The 26,329-nt window shown below is 44.4% G+C and overlaps 1 protein-coding gene across 1 annotated transcript in view; it reads left to right on the forward strand.

Annotated features, from left to right (window-relative positions):
- Nucleotides 1-26,329, forward strand: part of LOC118369198 (collagen alpha-5(IV) chain-like) — a 124,224-nt gene that overhangs the window by 92,639 nt on the left and 5,256 nt on the right. The window contains 20 exon segments of the mRNA XM_052497668.1: nt 1,108-1,197; nt 1,470-1,616; nt 2,002-2,100; nt 3,796-3,885; nt 7,894-8,033; nt 8,406-8,532; nt 8,663-8,842; nt 9,092-9,142; nt 10,243-10,428; nt 13,926-14,059; nt 14,281-14,353; nt 14,886-14,957; nt 15,121-15,249; nt 15,422-15,520; nt 17,210-17,422; nt 21,367-21,383; nt 21,415-21,495; nt 21,498-21,551; nt 21,553-21,581; nt 25,872-25,986. Of these exon segments, the coding sequence (XP_052353628.1) occupies nt 1,108-1,197; nt 1,470-1,616; nt 2,002-2,100; nt 3,796-3,885; nt 7,894-8,033; nt 8,406-8,532; nt 8,663-8,842; nt 9,092-9,142; nt 10,243-10,428; nt 13,926-14,059; nt 14,281-14,353; nt 14,886-14,957; nt 15,121-15,249; nt 15,422-15,520; nt 17,210-17,422; nt 21,367-21,383; nt 21,415-21,495; nt 21,498-21,551; nt 21,553-21,581; nt 25,872-25,986 (2,126 nt within the window).

A 26,329-nucleotide genomic window follows, 5' to 3' on the forward strand; every position in this document is an offset into this window, starting at 1 on the left:
GATGTGTAATCTGTGTTGATGGGAGGAGGCCAGTCAGATGATGTGTAACCTGTGTTGATGGGAGGAGGCCAGTCAGATGATGTGTAATCTGTGTTGATGGGAGGAGGCCAGTCAGATGATGTGTAATCTGTGTTGATGGGAGGAGGCCAGTCAGATGATGTGTAATCTGTGTTGATGGGAGGAGGCTAGTCAGATGATGTGTAATCTGTGTTGATGGGAGGAGGCCAGTCAGATGATGTGTAACCTGTGTTGATGGGAGGAGGCCAGTCAGATGATGTGTAATCTGTGTTGATGGGAGGAGGCCAGTCAGATGATGTGTAATCTGTGTTGATGGGAGGAGGCCAGTCAGATGATGTGTAACCTGTGTTGATGGGAGGAGGCTGTTTGATGTCTGTTTGACTGTCCAGTCAGATGATGTGTAATCTGTTGATTCCAGGAGGCCAGTCAGACCTGTGTAATCTGTGTTGAAAGTCCAGTCAGATGATGTGTAATCTGTTTGAAAGTCCAGTCAGATGATGTGTAATCTGTTTGGGAAAGTCCCCAACCTGTAACCTCTCTTTCCAGATGATGTGTAATCTGTGTTGATGGGAGGAGGCCCCAGATGATGTGTAACCTGTGTTGATCCAAAGTCCCCAACCTAACCTGTCTTTCCAAAGTCCAGTCAACCTGTGTAACCTGTGTTTGGGAGGAGGCCAAAGTCCCCAACCTAACCTGTCTTTGGGAAGTCCCAACCTGTGTAATCTGTGTTGATGGGAGTCCCCAACCTAATCTCTTTGATGGGAAGTCCCCAACCTACCTCAGATGATTTCCAAAGTCCCCAACCTACCTCTCTTTCCAAAGTCCCCAACCTGATCTCTTCCAAAGTCTCCAACCTGTGTACCTCTGTGTTGAAAGTCCCCAACCTGATGTGTTTCTGTGTTGTCCCCAACCTACCTCTCTTTCCAAAGTCCCCAACCTACCTCTCTTTCCAAAGTCCCCAACCTACCTCTCTTTCCAAAGTCTCCAACCTACCTCTCTTTCCAAAGTCCCCAACCTACCTCTCTTTCCAAAGTCCCCAACCTACCTCTCTTTCCAAAGTCCCCAACCTACCTCTCTGTCTTTCAACAGGTGGTAAAGGAGACATGGGTGTAATGGGAACTCCTGGATCTCTGGGAACCCCTGGCAACCCCGGAGGGCCCGGCTTCCCTGGACCTAAAGGCAGCTACACACACACACATGCACACACACACAAGCACACACCTAAAGGGACTGCTACTATATAGACCATGGAGTCGTAGGACAGCAGTCGCAATAGATCCACATATGACCAAGATCACACAGATGCCAGGTCTTACAATCAAACAAACTAGTCCTAAACATCTGCTGCATTAGCTATAAGGAACCCCCACACACACATAAACACACATGTGTTAGTAATGTATGTGTCTCGGGTAATAGACCCTCTGACCCTGAGTGTCTCCTTCCTACAGGTGACGATGGTTTCCCAGGGCGACCAGGTGGGACCGGCAGTCCAGGTCTGAAGGGAGACAGGGGAGACCCCGGTCTCGTAGGACCCCCCGGGCCCAGCAACTCTCCCCCTACAATCAAGGGAGCCAAAGGAGATGCAGGAGAACCAGGTACGTCTGTTTGTTGGTCGGTCTTTCTATCTATCTATCTATCTATCTATCTATCTATCTATCTATCTATCTATCTATCTATCTATCTATCTATCTATCTATCTATCTATCTATCTATCTATCTATCTATCTATCTATCTATCTGCCATGATCATAATGACTATAAAATGCAGGATTTGAGTAAATAAAAGGGTGCCCAAAATGTTGCTCCGCTGGGCACTCCCATCACAAATCTAGGCACCTTTGCAAGCGTTATGAATGTCGAAGTTCTCCCCAGTGTAGAAGAAAGTCTTACACTCAGCATAGATGGATGCCCAACTCTTGTTTGATATGTTTACTGCTATTACTGAAACATGTCTAACCATCCTGTCTCTGTGCTGTGTAGGTTTGCGAGGTCAGCCGGGTCAGAAGGGTATTTCCGGTCTCCCTGGAGACGCTGGTATACCAGGACAGGATGGAAGACCTGGGTTACCTGGACCTCAAGGTATTGTAAAGTCATCCAATAGTACATTCATCCTATAGTACAGTCATCCTATAGTACAGTCATCCTGTAGTACAGTCATCCTGTAGTAAAGTCATCCTGTAGTACAGTCATCCTATTGTAAAGTCATCCTATTGTAAAGTCATCCTATAATACAGTCATCCTATAATAGTCATCCTATAGTACAGTCATCCTGTAGTACAGTCATCCTGTAGTAAAGTCATCCTGTAGTACAGTCATCCTATTGTAAAGTCATCCTATTGTAAAGTCATCCTATAATACAGTCATCCTATAATAGTCATCCTATAGTACAGTCATCCTGTAGTACAGTCATCCTGTAGTAAAGTCATCCTGTAGTACAGTCATCCTATTGTAAAGTCATCCTATAGTAAAGTCATCCTGCCTAGTACAGTCATCCTATAGTACAGTCATCCTATTGTAAAGTCATCCTATTGTAAAGTCATCCTATAATACAGTCATCCTATAGTACAGTCATCCTATAGTAAAGTCATCCTATAGTACAGTCATCCTATAGTACAGTCATCCTGTAGTACAGTCATCCTGTAGTACAGTCATCCTATTGTAAAGTCATCCTATTGTAAAGTCATCCTATTGTAAAGTCATCCTATAGTACAGTCATCCTATAATACAGTCATCCTATAGTACAGTCATCCTATAGTACAGTCATCCTATAGTACAGTCATCCTGTAGTACAGTCATCCTATAGTAAAGTCATCCTATAGTAAAGTCATCCGATAGTAAAGTCATCCTATAATAGTCATCCTATAATAGTCATCCTATTGTAATCATCCTATAATAGTCATCCTATTGTAGTCATCCTATTGTAGTCATCCTATAGTAGTCATCAAATCAAATCAAATGTATTTATATAGCCCTTCGTACATCAGCTGATATCTCAAAGTGCTGTACAGAAACCAGCCTAAAACCCCAAACAGCAAGCAATGCAGGTGTAGAAGTCATCCTATAATAGTCATCCTATTGTAGTCAACCCATTGTCGTCATCCTATAGTAGTCATCCTATAGTAGTCATCCTATAATAGTCATCCTATAATAGTCATCCTATAATAGTCATCATATAGTACAGACATCATAGAGTACAGTCATCATAGAGTACAGTCATCATAGAGTACAGTCATCATAGAGTACAGTCATCATATAGTACAGTCATCCTATAATAGTCATCCTATAGTAGTCATCCTATAGTAGTCATCCTATAATAGTCATCCTATTATAGTCGTCCTATTATAGTCATCCTATAGTAGTCATCCTATAGTACAGTCATCATATAGTACAGACATCCTATAGTACAGTCATCATATAGTACAGACATCCTACCTAGAGATCTTACTTGATAATGTTTCCTGTAGACTTCAATGTGCCGTTCAGATATTAATTATTTCATTATTAGTGTCTTGCATCTTCAGAAATGCCTAACCAACATGGGCTTATTCAATACAAGCATTTCGCTACACTCGCACTAACATCTGCTAACCATGTGTATGTGACAAATAAAATTTGTCACAAGTCTAAAGTTGTCATTGAGCACCAGCATGTTCTCCACAACGTACTCTACCGAACAGTCACTCCTAACATTCTCTTTCCGTTGTGCTCAGGTCCCAAACGAGACCTCTAATGTCATGTATTGATTATTTACCATTCTTTATGTAATATCTTCAGGTCCCAAAGGAGACATGGGTATCCCTGGAGGATCAGGCTCACCAGGAAGCCAAGGACTTAAAGGCAACATGGGAGAGATGGGCTTCCCAGGTGGGTGTCAGCCAGCTGATAACCTCATATCCCCACCATCACCATCACGTTCTATACCCTCATACCGTCACCATCATGTTGTATAACCTCATATCATCACCATCACCATCATGTTCTATAACCTCATATCATCACCATCACCATCACGTTCTATACCCTCATACCATCACCATCATGGTGTATAACCTCATATCATCACCATCACCATCATGTTCTATAACCTTATATCATCACCATCACCATCATGTTCTATAACCTCATATCATCACCATCACCATCATGTTCTATAACCTCATATCATCACCATCACCATCATGTTCTATAACCTCATATCATCACCATCACCATCATGTTCTATAACCTCATATCATCACCATCATGTTCTATAACCTCATATCATCACCATCACCATCATGTTCTATAACCTCATATCATCACCATCATGTTATATAACCTCATATCATCACCATCACCATCATGTTCTATAACCTCATATCATCACCATCATGTTATATAACCTCATTGTCATCACCTCACCATCATGTTCTATACCTCATATCATCACCATCATGTTCTATAACCTCAGTCATCACCATCACCATCATGTTCTATAACCTCATATCCCCATCACCATCACGTCTATACCCTCATATCATCACCATCACCATCATGGTGTATACCCTCATATCATCACCATCATGGTGTATAACCTCATATCATCACCATCACGTTCTATAACCTCATATCATCACTGTCATGTTCTATAACCTCATATCATCACCATCACCATCATGTTCTATAACCTCATATCATCAGTACATCACCATCATGTTCTATAACCTCATATCATCACCATCACCTAGAGTTATATAACCTCATATCATCACTTCATGTTCTATAACCTCATATCATCACCATCACCATCATGTTATATAACCTCATATCATCACCATCATGTTATATCACAAGCATTTTCGCTAACCTCATATCATCACCATCATGTTATATAACCTCATATCATCACCATCATGTTCTATAACCTCATATCATCACCATCATGTTCTATAACCTCATATCATCACCATCACCATCATGTTCTATAACCTCATATCATCACCATCACCATCATGTTCTATAACCTCATATCATCACCATCACCATCATGTTCTATAACCTCATATCATCACCATCACCATCATGTTCTATAACCTCATATCATCACCATCACCATCATGTTCTATACCCTCATATCATCACCATCATGTTGTATAACCTCATATCATCACCATCACCATCATGTTCTATAACCTCATATCATCACCATCACCATCATGTTCTATAACCTCATATCATCACCATCACCATCATGTTCTATACCCTCATACCGTCACCATCATGGTGTATAACCTCATATCATCACCATCATGTTCTATAACCTCATATCATCACCATCACCATCATGTTCTATAACCTCATATCATCACCATCACCATCATGTTCTATACCCTCATATCATCACCATCATGTTCTATAACCTCATATCATCACCATCACCATCATGTTCTATAACCTCATATCCCCACCATCACCATCACGTTCTATACCCTCATACCATCACCATCATGGTGTATAACCTCATATCATCACCATCACCATCATGTTCTATAACCTTATATCATCACCATCACCATCATGTTCTATAACCTCATATCATCACCATCACGTTCTATAACCTCATATCATCACCGTCATGTTCTATAACCTCATATCATCACCATCACCATCATGTTCTATAACCTCATATCATCACCATCACGTTATATAACCTCATATCATCACCGTCATGTTCTATAACCTCATATCATCACCATCACCATCATGTTATATAACCTCATATCATCACCATCATGTTATATAACCTCATATCATCACCATCATTTTATATAACCTCATATCATCACCATCATGTTCTATAACCTCATCATCACCATCACCATCATGTTCTATAACCTCATATCCACCATCACCATCATGTTCTATAACCTCATATCATCACCATCATGTTCTATAACCTCATATCATCACCATCACCATCATGTTCTATAACCTCATATCATCACCATCACCATCATGTTCTATAACCTCATATCCCCACCATCACCATCATGTTCTATAACCTCATATCATCACCATCACCATCATGTTCTATACCCTCATACCGTCACCATCATGGTGTATAACCTCATATCATCACCATCATGTTCTATAACCTCATATCATCACCATCACCATCATGTTCTATAACCTCATATCATCACCATCACCATCATGTTCTATAACCTCATATCATCACCATCATGTTCTATAACCTCATATCATCACCATCACCATCATGTTCTATAACCTCATATCATCACCATCACCATCATGTTCTATAACCTCATATCATCACCATCATGTTATATAACCTCATATCATCACCATCATGTTATATAACCTCATATCATCACCATCACCATCATGTTCTATAACCTCATATCATCACCATCACCATCATTTTATATAACCTCATATCATCACCATCATGTTATATAACCTCATATCATCACCATCATGTTATATAACCTCATATCATCACCATCATGTTCTATAACCTCATATCATCACCATCACCATCATGTTCTATAACCTCATATCATCACCATCACCATCATGTTCTATAACCTCATATCATCACCATCATGTTCTATAACCTCATATCATCACTGTCATGTTCTATAATCTCATATCATCACCTTCATATAACCTCATATCATCACTGTCATGTTATATAACCTCATATCATCACCATCATGTTGTATAACCTCATATCATCACCATCACCATCATGTTCTATAACCTCATATCATCACCATCATGTTCTATAACCTCATATCATCACATCATCATGTTCTATAACCTCATATCATCACACTTCATATAACCTCATATCATCACTGTCATGTTATATAACCTCATATCATCACCATCATGTTCTATAACCTCATATCATCACCATCATGTTCTATAACCTCATATCATCACCATCATGTTCTATAACCTCATATCACCATCACCATCATGTTCTATAACCTCATATCATCACCATCATGTTATATAACCTCATATCATCACCATCATTTTATATAACCTCATACCATCACCATCATGTTCTATAACCTCATATCATCACCATCATGTTCTATAACCTCATATCATCACCATCATGTTCTATAACCTCATATCATCACCATCATGTTCTATAACCTCATATCATCACCATCACCATCATGTTCTATAACCTCATATCATCACCATCATGTTCTATAACCTCATATCATCACTGTCATGTTCTATAATCTCATATCATCACCTTCATATAACCTCATATCATCACCATCATGTTCTATAAATTTCCATATCCACTCTGCACCACCATGATATGTTTATTCTCTTGTCACTTTTATATTTTATTCACTAAAATGCAATAAATAATTATAAAATGTGTTTAAAGATCCCATAAACCCTTAGACTCGGCCATTCTCAACCATCTAACACACTCCTGTTGATTAAAACCCATTATGAATGAGAAGTTCTGTATAACTGATTGATTGGTGTTTTCAGTGAACTGATTGATGAGTGTTGTCCTGATTGATCAACTGATTGATTAGTTCTTTCATAACTGATTGATTAGTGTCACCATCATTGATCATGTTTTCAGTGAACTGATTGATTAGTGTTTTCAGTGAACTGATTGATTAGTGTTTTCAGTGAACTGATTGATTGGTGTTTTCAGTGAACTGATTGATTAGTGTTTTCAGTGAACTGATTGATTAGTGTTTTCAGTGAACTGATTGATTAGTGTTGTCAGTGAACTGATTGATAGATGAATCATAGTTGGAGTGTTGTGAATGAACTCTATTTGGCCAACTGCGCTAATCTTATTGTCCATTTATGATGATGTCACAGGACCCACAGGAGCGAAAGGAACTCCAGGTCAGCTAGGTCGGTCAGGCGTACCCGGTAGTTCAGGAGCACCAGGGTTCCCCGGAGCTAAAGGAGACCCAGGTTCCCCCGGATTTGGTGCCACAGGAGCTACAGGTCCCAAGGTACGGAAATGACTTTAGAACCATCTAGAACCGCATAGAACCACGGGTTCCTTTATGCTTGAATCTTTATCTCTCCAGGTTTAGATTAGTTATTTGAGTATTTTGTAGTGAACTGTCGACTCAATATGATTGAGATGTGTAATATATAGAAAAGTGCTATATTGATGATGTTGTTATCTTTATTATCAGTAGTTGTAGAGCTAGTACTGTTAGTTTTACTTTCAATATTAGAGAAATGACTGTGTTCTATCTATAATGTAACTTTATTCCTCTCTCTCTCTCTCACACACACACTCTCACACTCATACGCTCTCACATACTCTCACACACACACTCTCACACTCATACGCTCTCACATACTCTCACACACAGGGTGAGCCTGGTCGGTCGGGATTCCCCGGACAAAATGGAGTGAAAGGAACTCCCGGAACACCAGGGCTTCCAGGGTTTCCCGGTGGCCCCGGAGCCAAAGGCGACCCCGGCCTCCCAGGATTCCAAGGTACGCTTCCGCTAACTAACGGTTCTGGTGCTAACCACCAGTGCTGGACAGTGGAAAAACCAGGAATAGTGTCTTCATGTAAAACCGTGTCATTAAGTCTGTCCGTCTGTCTTTACGGTAATTCATTTAGGTTCTCCCGGTATTCCCGGGCCTAAGGGTCTGGACGGTACCCCTGGTAACCCCGGTCTCGCCGGAGGCCCCGGGCGACCGGGAGAGAATGGCCGTGCCGGATCACCTGGGTTCCCAGGCGACAAGGGTCAGGCAGGTCGCGACGGAATCCCTGGACCAGCGGGAGTCAAAGGAGACCAAGGTAGGTGGCGTAGTCACACGAGAAAACTACATTACCCATGATACAGTTCTCATCACTGAGTTGTGCGTGTCATGGTGGTATTACGCAGAAAGACCATGTACTTGTATAATGGTATGACTATTCTCTTGCAAATCTCTTTGAAAATGAAGAGTCTTCCAAAATGTGTTATATAATAGTTGGATGTCTATTGGACATATTGGATGTCTCAATCTCACTCCTCTTTTTTTCCATGATCTTCTTCTCTTCCAGGTCTTTCTGGTTTCGGCGGCCCAGGTTCTCCTGGTCTCCCAGGTTCACCAGGTGAGAGTCCCACTACTTGATTGTACCCACCATACAGACACCATACACACTGTACACACCATACAGACACCATACACACTGTACACACCATACAGACACCATACACACTGTACACATCATACAGACACAATAAACACAGCATACACACACCACACACACCATGCACACCACAACACTCTACTACTAATACTACTGCTACTGCTGCCCCACCTCTACTACTACTACTACTACTACTACTACTACTACTACTACTACTACTACTACCACTACTACCACCACCACTACTACTACTACCACCACTACTACTACTACTACTACTACTACTACTACTACTACTACTACTACTACTACTACCACCACTACTACTACTACTACTACCACTACCACTACTACTACCACCACCACCACCACCACTACTACTACCACCACCACTACTACTACCACCACCACTACCACCACCACCACCACTACTACTACTACTACTACTACTACTACTACTACTACCACCACTACTACTACCACCACCACTACTACTACTACTACTACTACTACTACTACCACCACTACTACTACTACTACTACTACCACCACCACCACCACCACTACTACTACTACTACTACTACTACTACTACTACTACTACTACTACCACTACTACTACTACTACTACTACTACTACTACTACTACCACCACTACTACTACTACTACTACCACTACTACTTCTACTACTACTACTACTACTACCACTACTACCACCACCACTGTTACTGCTACTACTATTACAACTAATACTACTACTACTACTACTACTTCTACTACTACAACGCTACATAGACCAACATCCTTCAATCAACACTTCTCCTCCACAACACCAAATGTTCAATGTTTCAGGTTCTCTGTATTTATAGTGTATAAACTGTCTGTATAATGTTTGTATTCCGTCTGTACTCTGTCTTTACAATTTGTCGATTGCTGGCAGCGCCAATTCACTGAGTCAATTCACTTAGTCAATTTCCAGGTATGTGTAAAAATGTACTTGGCTATTTAAAGTGATTCTGATTCTGAAATGACCCTGTGTGGTTGCCGTCTGTCCCCTCCAGGTGCTAAGGGAGATTTTGGCGCCCCTGGTCTTCCAGGTAACCCTGGGTTCCCTGGTCAGAAGGGAGAGATGGGCTTCCCCGGCCAACCTGGGTCCCCCGGGAGCATCGGGCCCCCTGGTGCCACAGGTGTGGCCCTCCAGGGGCCCAAGGGTAACAGTGGATCCCCCGGCGCCCCTGGAAGAGGAGGTATATTATGAATCGATCACTCCATCACCTGATAGCCAACGTTGCTACCTGGTTTTCTGGTCATTTTGAAGTGTAGAACCTCCTGGTTGGAGTGTATGTAATAGTTGGCAGCAATTACAGCCTTGAGTCTTCTTGGGTATGACGCTACAAGCTTGGCACACCTGTAGTTGGGGAGTTTCTCCCATTCGTCTCTGCAGATCCTCTCAAGCTCTGTCAAGTTGGATGGGGAGTGTCGCTGCACAGCTATTTTCAGGTCTCTCCAGAGATGTTCAATCAGGTTCAAGGACATTCAGAGACTTGTCTTGAAGCCACTCCTGCGTTTTCTTGGCTGTGTGCTTCGTGTCGCTGTCCTGTTGGAAGGTGAACCTTCACTCCAGTCTGAGATCCTCAGCACTCTGGAGCAGGTTTTCATCAAGGATCTCTCTGTGCTTTGCTCTGTTAATCTTTTCCTCAATCCTAACTAGTCTCCCAGTCCCTGATGCTGAAAAACATCCCCACAGCATGATACTGCCACCACCATGCTTCACCGTAGGGATGGTGCCAGGTTTCCTCCAGACGTGACGCTTGACATTCAGGCCAAAGACTTCAATCTTGGTTTCATCAGTGTGACTAAAAGGGGATTTCTATAGATCTATAATCCTCTATGACAGCGATATTCAACTCTGACCCTACGAGGTCCGGAGCCTGCTGGTTTTCTGTTCCATCCGATCATTAATTGCACCCACCTGGTGTCCCAGGTCTAAACTAGTCCCTGATTAGAGGGGAACAACGAAAACACAAAGTGGATCTGGCTTCCAGGTCCAGAGTTGAGTTTCAGGGGTCTATAGCATCCTATTCGATTTCCTCAAATCACTATCTCCTTACCACCTATAGCTGTACTAGAAAATACCTCCCAAAAGTATCTTATATTAGAGATCTAGTTAACTGCCAAAATAAAGGAAACACCAACATGAAGTGTCTTAATAGGGAGTTGGGCCACCACACCACCACACCACACCAACCACACCACACCACACCACACCACACCACACCAACCACACCACACCACACCAACCACACCACACCACAGCCACCACAAGCCAGAACAGCTTCTCTGCACCTTGGCCTCGATTCTACAAGTGTCTGGAGCTCAATCGGAAAGATGCAACAAATTCCATCATTTGGTGTTTTGTTTGACCTGTGGTGGAAACCGTCTCAGACGCCGCTCCAAACTCTCTCAGAAGTGTTGAGATCTGTTGACTGAGACGGCCATTTCATATGGTTTACATCGTTGTTCGGGCTCATCAAACCATTCAATGACCGGTCGTGTCCTGTGGATGGCGGTATTGACCATCCTATGGGGGCATAGCCATGGTAGCCAAACTCATGGCCTGCCCAGCATTTTTATACATGACACTAAGCATGATGGGATGTTGATTGCTTAAATAACTCAGGGATCACACCTGTGTGGAAGCACCTGCTTTCAATATACTTTGTATCCCTCATTTTCCATTGTTTAGGTAGTTACCTGTATTCACTTTACATTATTAATATATCAAGCGTTATTGAGCCCAGTACTACTAGCCCAGCTCGGTGTGTGACTAGCATCATCCCCATATCATGTTGAGCGCGATGACATGTACTTCCTGTTTCCTGTGGCTTGACTCCACCCCCTGTGGTGTGGCCCCACCCCCTCTGATGACACGCGTGTCATTGACCAGGTCCCTCAAGTCAGAGTTCATGTACCAGGCTTCTGTCCTACTGCATGTTGGTCTCCTGACCAAGAACAACATTTAGAACTCTTTCATCTCACTGTGACCCTGTTCTGGAAAACAAATCTAGAACCTTAGAACACACAGTGCCGTCAAAGTGTTGCCGAATGATCTTGGATCTCTTGATTTTGATTTGATAAATTACTTTCTTCCCTTAATTTCTGATCATGCCTTTTTTAGTCCTGCTAATCTCAGTTTTCCTCTGAGTCACGCTGGTCAGAGAACCTTAATTAAAAGGACTTTTGATAGAATGTTTTTATATGTTTTGTCTTTAAATGTGGTAACAGACTGAGATTTTATAAAAACAAACCATGTTTAGAAAAAATCCAAAACCTTTTTTAACCAACACTGTTTCTGATGATAATTCGAATGAATCATGTTAGTTATTAACACATAAACTTCTAACACTAAATACAGTAATTGTGTTAATCTTGGAATTGACTCATTTGTTGATTAAGTAGTTGATCGACATGAATTTAGCATTATGTCGTGTAAGACAATATAGAGATGTTAGCATTTTCTCCATTATCATTAAATACTTTAAGAACTGACACTATTTAGCTCTCCCTTTCAAACTATTACAAATACTTCCGTTTCATCATATATGTACACAGCCAAACCCCAAGCAGCTATTCATTTAAATAACGATATTGAAAATAAGCTGCATAAGATTTGATTTCTTAAAACAGTTATTTTGTTTGCCTTGAGATCTGGCTGAGGCGGATGTTAGTTATCCTGTGTCTAACTCTTGTTTTACCCCTGCACATTCTGCCGCACGGCTCTGTGATACAGGGAATACTGGGATACTTAGGTCCTCCAGGTTAGAGTCCATGGTGATTGATGATGATGACCACTGTTGTTCTGTTGTGATAATACTGATTTGTGTTCATATTGAATAGCGGCCATTTTTTTAGCCCTGGTCCCTGATCCGTTTGTACTCTTGTCAACTCCATTACATTGTTGGAATGATAGCACAAACAGCCTGGCACTAGCTAGCGTTTTGTTGGATTGGGTACGACTTTACCACGTTGCTGATTTGCTAACCATTCTTAATTTTTCAGGATGGGTTGTGTAGCCTAACAAAGGACTGTGGGCTACACATAAACTTTACACACACAAGAATACACCCCAAAATAAACAAAACACACTTGAACACACACTCCCCCCTCCCCCTTTGTACTGTATTCATACCAGAAGATGATGGTGGGAGGAGCTACAGGAGGATGGGCTCATTGTAATGGCTGGGATGATATGAATGGAACGGTATCAAACATATGGAATCCTCTTATTTGACTCCGTTACATTCATTCCATTCCAGCAATTACAATGAGCCCATCCTCCAATAGCTCCTCCCAATAGCATCCTCTGATTCATACTGTATTTTAAATGGTTGTATGTGTAGTAGGTAATACAGCTACAGTGAAATTTGAATGGGTGAGTTTCATAAAACTAACTGTATAACAGGTTAGTACAGTAACCATAGAGATGGATCTGATAGTGTTCTACAGTAACCATAGAGATGGATCAGATAGTGTTCTACAGTAACCATAGAGATGGATCAGATAGTGTTTAACAGTAACCATAGAGATGGATCAGATAGTGTTCTACAGTAACCATAGAGATGGATCAGATAGTGTTCTACAGTAACCATAGAGATGGATCAGATAGTGTTACTAATATTGTTTTTTGTTATAATGTCAGGTTGAGGAGTTTGTTATCTCTAACCTCTGACCTCTGTGTGTGAAGGTCCTCCTGGCCCAGAGGGTCCTCGTGGCCTTGGGGGCAGCGGAGGGACCAAAGGTGAGAAGGGAATCCCTGGATCTTCCGGATCCCCTGGTTTCCCCGGAGCGAAGGGAGAATTGGGATCGCCCGGATTCCCAGTAAGGAACCAAACAACTTAGATCCATAGATATTGATAGCAGGATCAATTCCATTTCAATCATGAACCAAATTGCTTTCATTGATCCTCTCCGCTCAAATATAGATCCTAACCCAGGGAAAGGGGCTATGGGTCGGTTTGGGATTGTGTGAAGTAAATTAGAATTCCATCTGGGATTGTGATGTTACATAACCCATGACCTCTCTCCTATCACGTGACCAGGGTATTCCTGGCCCTCCTGGAGGCAGCGGGCTGAAGGGAGACATTGGACTTCCCGGCGTTCCCGGATTCCCAGGTAAACGAGTAACAGCATTATTACATACGATTACATTAGCAACAACATTGACATTATCAACACTGACTTTGACTCCCTCCACTCCTTCCCTCTCCTTCTCTTCTTCCTCTCTCCTCCCTCTCTCTCCACTCCTTCCCTCTCCCTCTCTCCTCCATCTCTCTCTCCACTCCTTCCCTCTCCTTCTCTCCTTCCTCTCTCCTCCCTCTCTCTCCACTCCTTCCCTCTCCTTCTCTCCTCCCTCTCTCCTCCTTTTCCCTCTCTCCTCCCTCTCTCTCTCCACTCCTTCCCTCTCTCTCTCCACTCCTTCCCTCTCCCTCTCTCCTCCATCTCTCTCCACTCCTTCCCTCTCCCTCTCTCCTCCCCTCTCCCTCTCTCCTCCATCTCTCTTCACTCCTTCCCTCCTTCTCTCCTCCCTCTCTCCTCCTTTTCCCTCTCTCCTCCTCTCTCTCCCTTTTCCTCCCTCCTTCCTCTCCCTCTTTCCTCCCTTCCCTCTTTCCTCCCTTACTCTCTCTACCTCTCTTTTCCACTCCAGGACTAAAGGGAGAATCTGGAAGCCCTGGATCATCCGGTCTGCCTGGAGATCCTGGAGATCCTGGTCCTGCTGGTGAGTCTAGTGTTGCACCCTAAAGGAGAAGCACCAGAAAGATGAATGGCTGAAAGCAGTGGGTGTCTGTTAGCGATCACACACACACACACACTACACACACACATACACACACACTACACACACACACATACACTCTGACCCCCGTCTTTGTTAACTCCAGGAAACCAAGGTGACCCGGGTGTCGCTGCGACCCCCATCATGCTGAAGGGAGAACGTGGCCCCCCTGGCCCTTCAGGTCTGCCAGGCAACCGTGGCTCCCAAGGACCCCCCGGACAGGAGGGACGCTCAGGTCATTGGACTGTCACACCCAGTGTCTGTTTGACACAGGACTTAATTTATAAAGTTTACAGTCAGCTTTGTTTTGCCAGAGAAGGCTTAAAGCTGCAGTTAGCTAGTTACTGGAGGAAGCTAGTTTTTCCCGCAAATGGAAACCACTCACTGAGTCCTCTGGTCTGTTTCAGGTCAGCCCGGTCAACCAGGGGACCCCGGTCCTGAAGGACCCCCAGGATTCAGTGGAGCTTTCGGCCGCAAGGGAGACTCTGGACCCGCCGGACAGCCAGGTAAGATTGCTCAGGTCCATAGAACACTAATAATGGTTCAAACCTCCTGAACTACATACTCTATGTTACACAGACTTAACCTTCCATCTGGCTCAGGTCCTTAGCCTTGCTCAAGGGCACAGCAACAGATTTTTCACCTAGTCAGCGCAGCCTTTCGGTTGCTGGCCCAATGCTCTTGACCGCTAGGCTACTTGCCGTCCAGACCTAACCTTCCATCTAGCCTACGAATAATGTTTCAAATCTCATGGAGTACATATTCTATGTTACACAGACCTAACCTTCCATTGTGTATGTCAGTCATGTTCAGTGCCTGTAAATATTCAGACCCCTTGACTTTTTTCATATTTTGTTGCGTTACAGCCTTTTCTAAAATGGATTAAATATATAGTTATTTTTCTGCAATCTACACACAATACCCCATAATGACAAAGCGAAAACATGTTTTTAGAAATGTTTGCAAGTTAAAAAATCAAACAGAAATATCTTATTTATGTAAGTATTCTGACCCTTTGCTATGAGACTCTAAATTGAGCCTAGGTGCATCCTGTTTCCATTGATCATCCTTGAGATGTTTCTACAACTTGATTGGAGTCCACCTGTGGTAAATTCAATTGATTGGACATTTATTTTACAGTCAGTTTAGAACACATTCTTATGCTGTTGTTCAGGGGCAGAACGGCAGATTTTTACCTTGTCAGCTCAGGGATTCGATCTTGTAACCTTCCGGTTAGTAGTTCAACACTCTAACCACTTGGCTACTTGCCGCCCCGACATGATTTGGAAAGTCACACACCTGTCTGTATAAGGTCCCACAGTTGACAGTGCATTTCAGAGCAAAAACCAAGCCATGAGGTTGAAGGAATTGTCCGTAGAGCTCCGAGACAAGATTGTGTCGATTTTGCTCTGTCAAGTACTGAGTAAAGGGTCTGATATTTCAGGAGGGTTTTTATACATTTGCAAAATTTTCTAAAAGCCTGTTTTAAGCTTTGTCATTACGAAGTATTGTGTGTAGATTGATAAGGGGGGAAAACTATTTAATCATTTGTAGAATAAGTCTGTAACGTAACACAATGTGGAAAAAGTCAAGGGGTCTGAATACTTTCTGAATGCACCGTATCATCATTAGTCAATAGTCATTATAATACATAGATCAAGAAGAGTATAGTAGCCTACTGTATAGTATAGTAGCCTACTGTATAGTATAGTAGCCTACTGTTCATTGAGTTCTTAATGTTCCTTGTTCTCTGTGTCAATGACTGGACAGTATAGACAAGATTGAGTCATTGACAAACCTTGATCAAATACATTGAGGTGCATTTGATTTAGCTTGAAGTTTTCCATTTTTGGGACTATTCCACAGGGTCCACTGTACCGACCAAACTGAACCAAGTATTTGAGAGGTTTTTTCACGTTTTGGCCCAGGTCTGCCAGAGCGAACCAGAAATAGTTTGGCCAAATGATACTCCATGCTGGAACCATTTATTAAAATGGTTTCATATTAATATCAATCATATTCATATTAATGTCATGTTATTATTATTGTCCCCTTTGTCTCCTATATCTCTCCTAGTCTCCTACTCTCCAATACATAGCTCAAGAACTGTCAAATAAACTCAAATCAAGTCAACTATAGTATTGTTCATTAAGTGTACTGAGTTGTTTAATGTCCATTCTATCCCCTGTTCTCAGGTCAGCGTGGGTACCCAGGTCCCACTGGTTCAGATGGTCAGCAGGGTCCCCCAGGTAACCCCGGCTCAGCCTCTGTGACCCATGGCTTCCTGATCTCGAGACACAGCCAGGCTGAATATGTCCCTATCTGCCCCGAAGGGACCAGCCTCATCTACGACGGGTTCTCTCTGCTCTACGTACAGGGCAACGAGAGGGCACACGGACAGGACCTCGGTAAGACACACACACACACAGAGAGTAATGAGAGGGCACACGGAGAGGACCTCGGTAAGACACACACACACACAGAGAGTAATGAGAGGGCACACGGACAGGACCTCGGTAAGACACACACACACACAGAGAGTAATGAGAGGGCACACGGACAGGACCTGGGTAAGACACACACACACACAGAGAGTAATGAGAGGGCACACGGACAGGACCTCGGTAAGACACACACACACACACACAGAGAGTAATGAGAGGGCACACGGACAGGACCTCGGTAAGACACACACACACACAGAGAGTAATGAGAGGGCACACGGACAGGACCTCGGTAAGACACACACACACACACACACAGAGAGTAATGAGAGGGCACACGGACAGGACCTCGGTAAGACACACACACACACAGAGAGTAATGAGAGGGCACACGGACAGGACCTCGGTAAGACACACACACACACACACACAGAGAGTAATGAGAGGGCACACGGACAGGACCTCGGTAAGACACACACACACACACACACACACACACAGAGAGTAATGAGAGGGCACACGGACAGGACCTCACAAGACACACACACACACACACAGAGAGTAATGAGAGGGCACATGGACAGGACCTAGGTAAGACACACACACACACAGAGAGTAATGAGAGGGCACACGGACAGGACCTCGGTAAGACACACACACACACAGAGAGTAATGAGAGGGCACACGGACAGGACCTCGGTAAGACACACACACACACACACAGAGAGTAATGAGAGGGCACACGGACAGGACCTAGGTAAGACACACACACACAGAGAGAGAGAGTAATGAGAGGGCACACGGACAGGACCTCGGTAAGACACACACACACAGAGAGAGAGTAATGAGAGGGCACACGGACAGGACCTAGGTAAGACACACACACACAGAGAGAGTAATGAGAGGGCACACGGACAGGACCTCGGTAAGACACACACACACACAGAGAGAGTAATGAGAGGGCACACGGACAGGACCTCGGTAAGACACACACACACACACAGAGAGAGAGTAATGATATTGGTGCACAGACATGACCTAGGTAAGACACACACACACACAGAGAGTAATGAGAGGGCACACGGACAGGACCTCGGTAAGACACACACACACAAACACACAGAGAGAGTAATGAGAGGGCGCACAGACATGACCTAGGTAAGACACACACACACAGAGAGAGTAATGAGAGGGCGCACAGACATAACCTAGGTAAGACACACACACACAGAGAGAGTAATGAGAGGGCGCACAGACATGACCTAGGTAAGACACACACACACACACACAGAGAGTAATGAGAGGGCGCACAGACATGACCTAGGTAAGACACACACACACAGAGAGAGTAATGAGAGGGCGCACAGACATGACCTAGGTAAGACACACACACACACACACACAGAGAGTAATGAGAGGGTGCACAGACATGACCTAGGTAAGACACACACACACACAGAGAGTAATGAGAGGGCACACGGACAGGACCTAGGTAAGACACACACACACACACAGAGAGTATTGAGAGGGCACACGGACAGGACCTAGGTAAGACACACACACACACACAGAGAGAGTAATGAGAGGGCGCACAGACATGACCTAGGTAAGACACACACACACAACACACACACACACACAGAGAGAGAGAGAGTAATGAGAGGGCACACGGACAGGACCTCAGTAAGACACACACAGAGAGTAATGAGAGGGCACACGGACAGGACCTCGGTAAGACACACACACACACAGAGAGAGTAATGAGAGGGCACACGGACAGGACCTCGGTAAGACACACACACACACACAGAGAGAGAGTAATGAGAGGGTGCACAGACATGACCTAGGTAAGACACACACACACACAGAGAGTAATGAGAGGGCACACACAGGACCTAGGTAAGACACACACACACAGAGAGAGAGTAATGAGAGGGCGCACAGACATGACCTAGGTAAGACACACACAAACACACAGAGAGAGGGAGTAATGAGAGGGCACACGGACAGGACCTCGGTAAGACACACACACACAAACACACAGAGAGAGAGAGTAATGAGAGGGCACACGGACAGGACCTAGGTAAGACACACACACACACACAGAGAGAGAGTAATGAGAGGGCACACGGACAGGACCTCGGTAAGACACACACACACAAACACAGAGAGAGAGAGAGTAATGAGAGGGCGCACAGACATAACCTAGGTAAGACACACACACACACACAGACAGACACACACAGAGGGCACACAGACAACCACACACACACACACACACACACACACACACACACACACACACACACACACACACACACACACACACACACACACACACACACACACACACACACACACACACACACACACAGAGAGAGAGAGAGTAATGAGAGGGTGCACAGACATGACCTAGGTAAGACACACACACACACAGAGAGAGAGAGAGTAATGAGAGGGCACACCACACACAAACACAGAGAGAGAGAGAGTAATGAGAGGGCACACGGACAGGACCTCGGTAAGACACACACACACAAACACACAGAGAGAGTAATGAGAGGGCACACGGACAGGACCTCGGTAAGACACACACACACAAACACACAGAGAGAGAGTAATGAGAGGGCGCACTGACATGACCTAGGTAAGACACACACACACACACACACACACAGAGAGAGAGAATGAGAGGGGCGCACAGACATGACCTAGGTAAGACACACACACACAGAGAGAGTAATGAGAGGGCGCACAGACATAACCTAGGTAAGACACACACACACACACAGAGAGTAATGAGAGAGCGCACAGACATGACCTAGGTAAGACACACACACACACACAGAGAGACAATGAGAGGGCGCACAGACATGACACACACACACACACACACACACACACACACACACACACACACACACACACACACACACACACAGAGAGAGAGAGTAATGAGAGGGCGCACAGACATGACCTGGGTAAGAATGGAGACTGGAGATACACGATGACATTCATGAACACAGATGGTTGTTGTTGTGAGAGAAGCAACTCACAGTATTAACCTCAAATCTTCTCTTCACTTATTTTTTCCTGTTTTCTTCTGTTCCCTTTCCTCCCCTCCCTCTTTCCTCTCCTCCCTCTTTCCTCTCCTCCCTCTTCCTCCCTCCCTCCCCTCCCTCTTTCCTCTCCTCCCTCTTTCCTCCCCTCCCTCTTTCCTCCCCCTCCCTCTTTCCTCTCCTCCCTCTTTCCTCTTTCCTCTCCTCCCTCTTTCCTCCCCTCCCTCTTTCCTCTCCTCCCTCTTTCCTCCCCTCCCTCTTTCCTCTCCTCCCTCTTTCCTCCCCTCCCTCTTTCCTCTCCTCCCTCTTTCCTCCCCTCCCTCTTTCCTCTCCTCCCTCTTTCCTCTCCTCCCTCTTTCCTCCCCTCCCTCTTTCCTCTCCTCCCTCTTTCCTCTCCTCCCTCTTTCCTCCCCTCCCTCTTTCCTCTCCTCCCTCTTTCCTCTCCTCCCTCTTTCCTCCCCTCCCTCTTCCTCCTCTCCCCTCCCTCTTTCCTCTCCTCTCCAGGTACTTGGTAGTTGCCTCCCCTCCCTGTTCTTAACCTCTCCCTCCCTCTTTATTGGCCTCCCCTCCCATGCTTTGGCCTCCCCATCAAACCTTTCATCCTCTCTATGATTTGATAACATCTCCCTTGGTCTTTTTTTTTGTGAACTCAGTCATTTTTTTAGTGCAGGGTAAACACTCCATCTTTCCCCCTCTCCTCCCTCTTTCAATGTGAAAAAAAGCTCCCCTCCCATTTTCCTCCCCTCCCTCTTTCCTCTCTCCTGACATCCCCTTTCCTCCCCTCCCTCTTGACATCCTCTCACTCTACTGTTTCCCATAACCCCTCTCTACTGACATCTCATTTGTCAGGTACTGCTGGTAGTTGCTACTGTTTCGACATCCCCTCACACTAGACTACTGTTCAGCACCATGCCATTCATGTTCTGTAACATCAACAACGTGACTACTGACACTAACTACGCCTCCCGTAACGACTACTGACCTATTGGCTGTCTACACCCATGCCCATGCCCATGAGTATGGCCCCTATCACACGGAGAAGGCATCAAACCTTTCATCAGCAGGTAGGGAGGGAGGGAGGGTGGGACTACTGACACTAGACTACAATAGGGACACTAGACTATGATTTGATAACATCTAAGGGTGTTTTCACACTTGGTCTAATTGAGAATTTTTTTGTGAACTCAGTGCATTTTTTGACACTAGTGCAGGACTAAACACTACCAAGTGAATTCAGACCCTCAAAAGAACCCTAGACTACTGAAGCTGAGACAACTCTGACACTAGACTAGGAGGTCTGAGATCGACACTAGACTACTGACGACTACTGACACTGATTAGGACACTAGACAATGACTGAAAAAAACTAGCTCCCCTAGGACTACTGACACTAGACTTGTCATTATTCCTGACACCACACACTAGACTACCGACAACACTGTTTCCCTGACATAACCCCTCACACTAGACTACTGACATAACCCCTCACACTAGACTACTGACATAACCCACTCACACTAGACTACTGACATAACCCCTCACACTAGACTACTGATATAACCCTCACACTAGACTACTGACATAACTACCCTAGACTACACACTAGACTACTAGACTACCGCAACACTGTTTGACCCCTCACACTAGACTACTGATATAACCCCTCTACACTAGACTACTGACATAACCCCTCACACTAGACTACTGACTATAACCCCTCACACTAGACTACTGACATAACCCCTACACACTAGACTACTGACATAACCCCTCACACTAGACTACTGACCCTATATAACCCCTCACACTAGACTACTGACATAACCCCTCACACTAGACTACTGACATAACCCTAGACTCACACTAGACTACTGACATAACCCCTCACACTAGACTACTGATATAACCCCTCACACTAGACTACTGACATAACTACCTCACACTAGACTACCGCAACACTGTTTCCCCAAGACTCACACTAGACTACTGATATAACCCCTCACACTAGACTACTGACATAACCCTCACACTAGACTACTGACATAACCCCTCACACTAGACTACTGACTATAACTACCTCACACACTAGACTACTGACATAACCCCTCACACTAGACTACTGACACTAACCCCTCACACTAGACTACTGACATAACCCTCACACTAGACTACTTATATAACCCCTCACACTAGACTACTGACATAACCCCTCACACTAGACTACCGACAACACTGTTTCCCTCACACTAGACTACCGCAACACTGTTTACCCTCTACACTAGACTACTGATATAACCCACTCACACTAGACTACTGACATAACCCCTCACACTAGACTACTGACACTAACCCTCACACTAGACTACTGACACTTATAACCCTCACACTAGACTACTGACATAACTACCTCACACTAGACTACTGACAGACTAACCCCTACACACTAGACTACTGACACTAACCCCTCACACTAGACTACTGACACTATAACCCTCACACTAGACTACTGACATAACTACCACTCACACTAGACTACTGACATAACCCCTCACACTAGACTACTGACATAACCCCTCACACTGAGACTACTGACACTAACTACCACTCACACACTAGACTACTGACATAACCCCTCACACTAGACTACTGACATAACCCCTCACACTAGACTACTGACATAACCCCTCACACTAGACTACTGACATAACCCCTCACACTAGACTACTGATATAACCCTCACACTAGACTACTGACATAACTACCCTCACACTAGACTACTGACACAACCCCTCACACTAGACTACTGACACTATAACCCCTCACACTAGACTACTGACTATAACCCCTCACACTAGACTACTGACATAACCCCTCACACTAGACTACTGACACTAGACTACTGACCCTAGACTACTGACCCTAGACTACTGACACTAGACTACTGACACTAGACTACTGACACTAGACTACTGACACTAGACTACTACAGCATTATTTCATCTTCAGTTATTCTTCTGCTATTTAATCTGTCACCAATAATATTTACATGTAATATTGATGTAAAATGTCAATATTATCTTCTGATTACAATGATTATGTCTAATCTTTTAACTAAATGCAATGTTTTTCAAGGGTTCAGGGAACAGAACCGAAAACCGTAAAATAACACTATTATTTCAGCAACAGAACCCGAACCCAAAATGAAACTTATATATACTGTTCTGGAACATAACCGTTATTTTAAAACATGGGAACAAGTTAATAATGTTATTTTACGTTCCGGGCATTTTTTTTGCAGTCCCACAAAAATGTCAACAATGCACCTATGCAAAGCCCTCACTCTGTCACTCAGAAAGTTATTCCAGTGTCAGCCTGCCAGTTGGAAGTCTTTGCCAGTGGGTGTACAATACGTGTAGACTACCTGCCCCTCCCCCTCTAAAGCATAGGTTACTGTAGCCCCTCCCCTCAGAAGCATAGGTTACTGCAGCCCCTCCCCCTTGAAAGCATATGTTACTGTAGCCCCTCCCCCTCTGGGGCATAGGTTACTGTAGCCCCTCCCCTCTGAAGCGTAGGTTACTGTAGCCCCTCCCCCTCAGAAGTGTAGGTTACTGTAGCCCCTCCCCCTCCGAAGCATAGGTTACTGTAGCCCCTCCCCCTCCGAAGCATAGGCTACTGTAGCCCCTCCCCCTCTGAATCATAGGTTACTGTAGCCTACTGACAATGTTACAAGCGTAATTCATAAATTAGGGAGAGATGTTTAATCAGAGAAGAATGGATTTACTTTTTCAATACTAGTTAAGGATACTATAGTTATCACGTTTCACATTGGATTTATTTACTACAAAAACGTAAGACGTGTTTCTAATTTTAGTGCTGCTTTGCACACACAAGTTTGTTAAGATAGCTAGCTAACATTTTCTCTGGTCCAAAGTTAAACCAACACAGAAGTTCAAAGACATTCAGAGTTCCTCCATAAAGGCAGCTCCTCCGTTGGTGTAATTCTGTGGACCTAATTCAGATAATGCATCCCCCAAACAAGATGCAGAGTGCTTCAAGACAAGCTTCCTCCATCCTCTCTCGCTCGCACCTCCCCCTCTAAATTTCATTTGCATCTTGCGCCCTGCTCCGTTATTATGAAACCAGGCTGTTGCAGCAAAATACAACTTGCTCGTAACAACTTTCCTATACAGATGAAATCACTTACCCACTCCACAGCAAGCTGCTCTGTCCACACTTACCCACTCCACAGCAAGCTGCTCTGTCCACACTTACCCACTCCACAGCAAGCTGCTCTGTCCACACTTACCCACTCCACAGCAAGCTGCTCTGTCCACACTTACCCACTCCACAGCAAGCTGCTCTGTCCACACTTACCCACTCCACAGCAAGCTCCACAGCAAGCTGCTCTTTCCACACCCACTCCACCTGCTCTGTCCACTCCACAGCAAGCTGCCACACTCTGTCCTGTCACTTACCCAGCAAGCTGCTCTGTCCACAGCAAGCTGCTCTGTCCACACTTACCCGTTCCACAGCAAGCTGCTCTGTCCACACTTACCCACTCCACAGCAAGCTGCTCTGTCCACACTTACCCGTTCCACAGCAAGCTGCTCTGTCCACACGGATTGGTGAAGTCATTTAATGTCACGCTAAATGTAAAAAAGACATATATTTCAGAGGTTTAAAAATAAGCGAAAGGTACACTATAAAACCAGCCTTGGATCGGATCAAAACTGCACTTTGCTGGTTGGAACAGTGGAACTGAATGAAAAATAATGATTCTGTTCACAACTAAATGATTGAAAAATTATTTTTTATTTCCAACCCCTCCCTGAATATTAGTTTCCAAAATGTAAGTAGGTCAGTGGAGGCTGCTGAGGGGAGGACGGGCTCATGGTAACGGAGCGAATGGAATGGCATCAAACACATGGAAACCATGGAAACCATTCCACTGATTCCGCTCCAGCCGTTACCATGAGCCCGTCCTCCCCAATTAAGGTGCCGCCAACCTCCATGTGAAGTAGGTACATCTCGCTGTACGATCGCACGTTCTGATGGAATGGCTTGTCCTGTACTTTTACCTAGTACATTGAGTGAATGCTGGTGGGTGGGGAAAAAATCTATTGGTTCCTTTTCTAAACATAACAATGTGAATGCAAAGAGGACTCAGACCATCAAATAGGTGAAGTGAGCTGGCAAAAGAGTCTGGCAAAAGAGTCTGGCAAAAGAGTCTGGCAAAAGAGTCTGGCAAAAGAGTCTGGCAAACTTTGATTCAAAAGTAAAGGCAGTGTGAGCGTTAAGATATATGAGACTAGATGTTAAAAGCGTGTGTTTAACTCCTCTGTGTGTGTTATTAGGTGTGCAGTGTGTGAGGCCCCTGCCATGGTGATCGCTGTACACAGTCAAACCATTCAGATCCCCACCTGCCCCAGCTACTGGGAACCACTGTGGATCGGATACTCCTTCATGATGGTACACACAGACAAAGACTCACACTACCACACACACACACACACACACACACACACACACACACACACACACACACACACACACACACACACACACACTCACACTCACACACACACACACACACTCACACTCACACATACAGACTCACACTACTCACACACACACACACACACACACACTCACACTCACACTCACACTCACAGACACACACTACCACTCTCACTCACTCACTCACACAGACACACACACAGACACACACACACACACACACACACACACACACACACACACACACACACACACACACACACACACACACACACACACACACACACACACACAC

Source organism: Oncorhynchus keta, chromosome 35, assembly GCF_023373465.1.
Source record: "Oncorhynchus keta strain PuntledgeMale-10-30-2019 chromosome 35, Oket_V2, whole genome shotgun sequence".
Taxonomy (NCBI): Eukaryota; Metazoa; Chordata; class Actinopteri; order Salmoniformes; family Salmonidae; genus Oncorhynchus; species Oncorhynchus keta.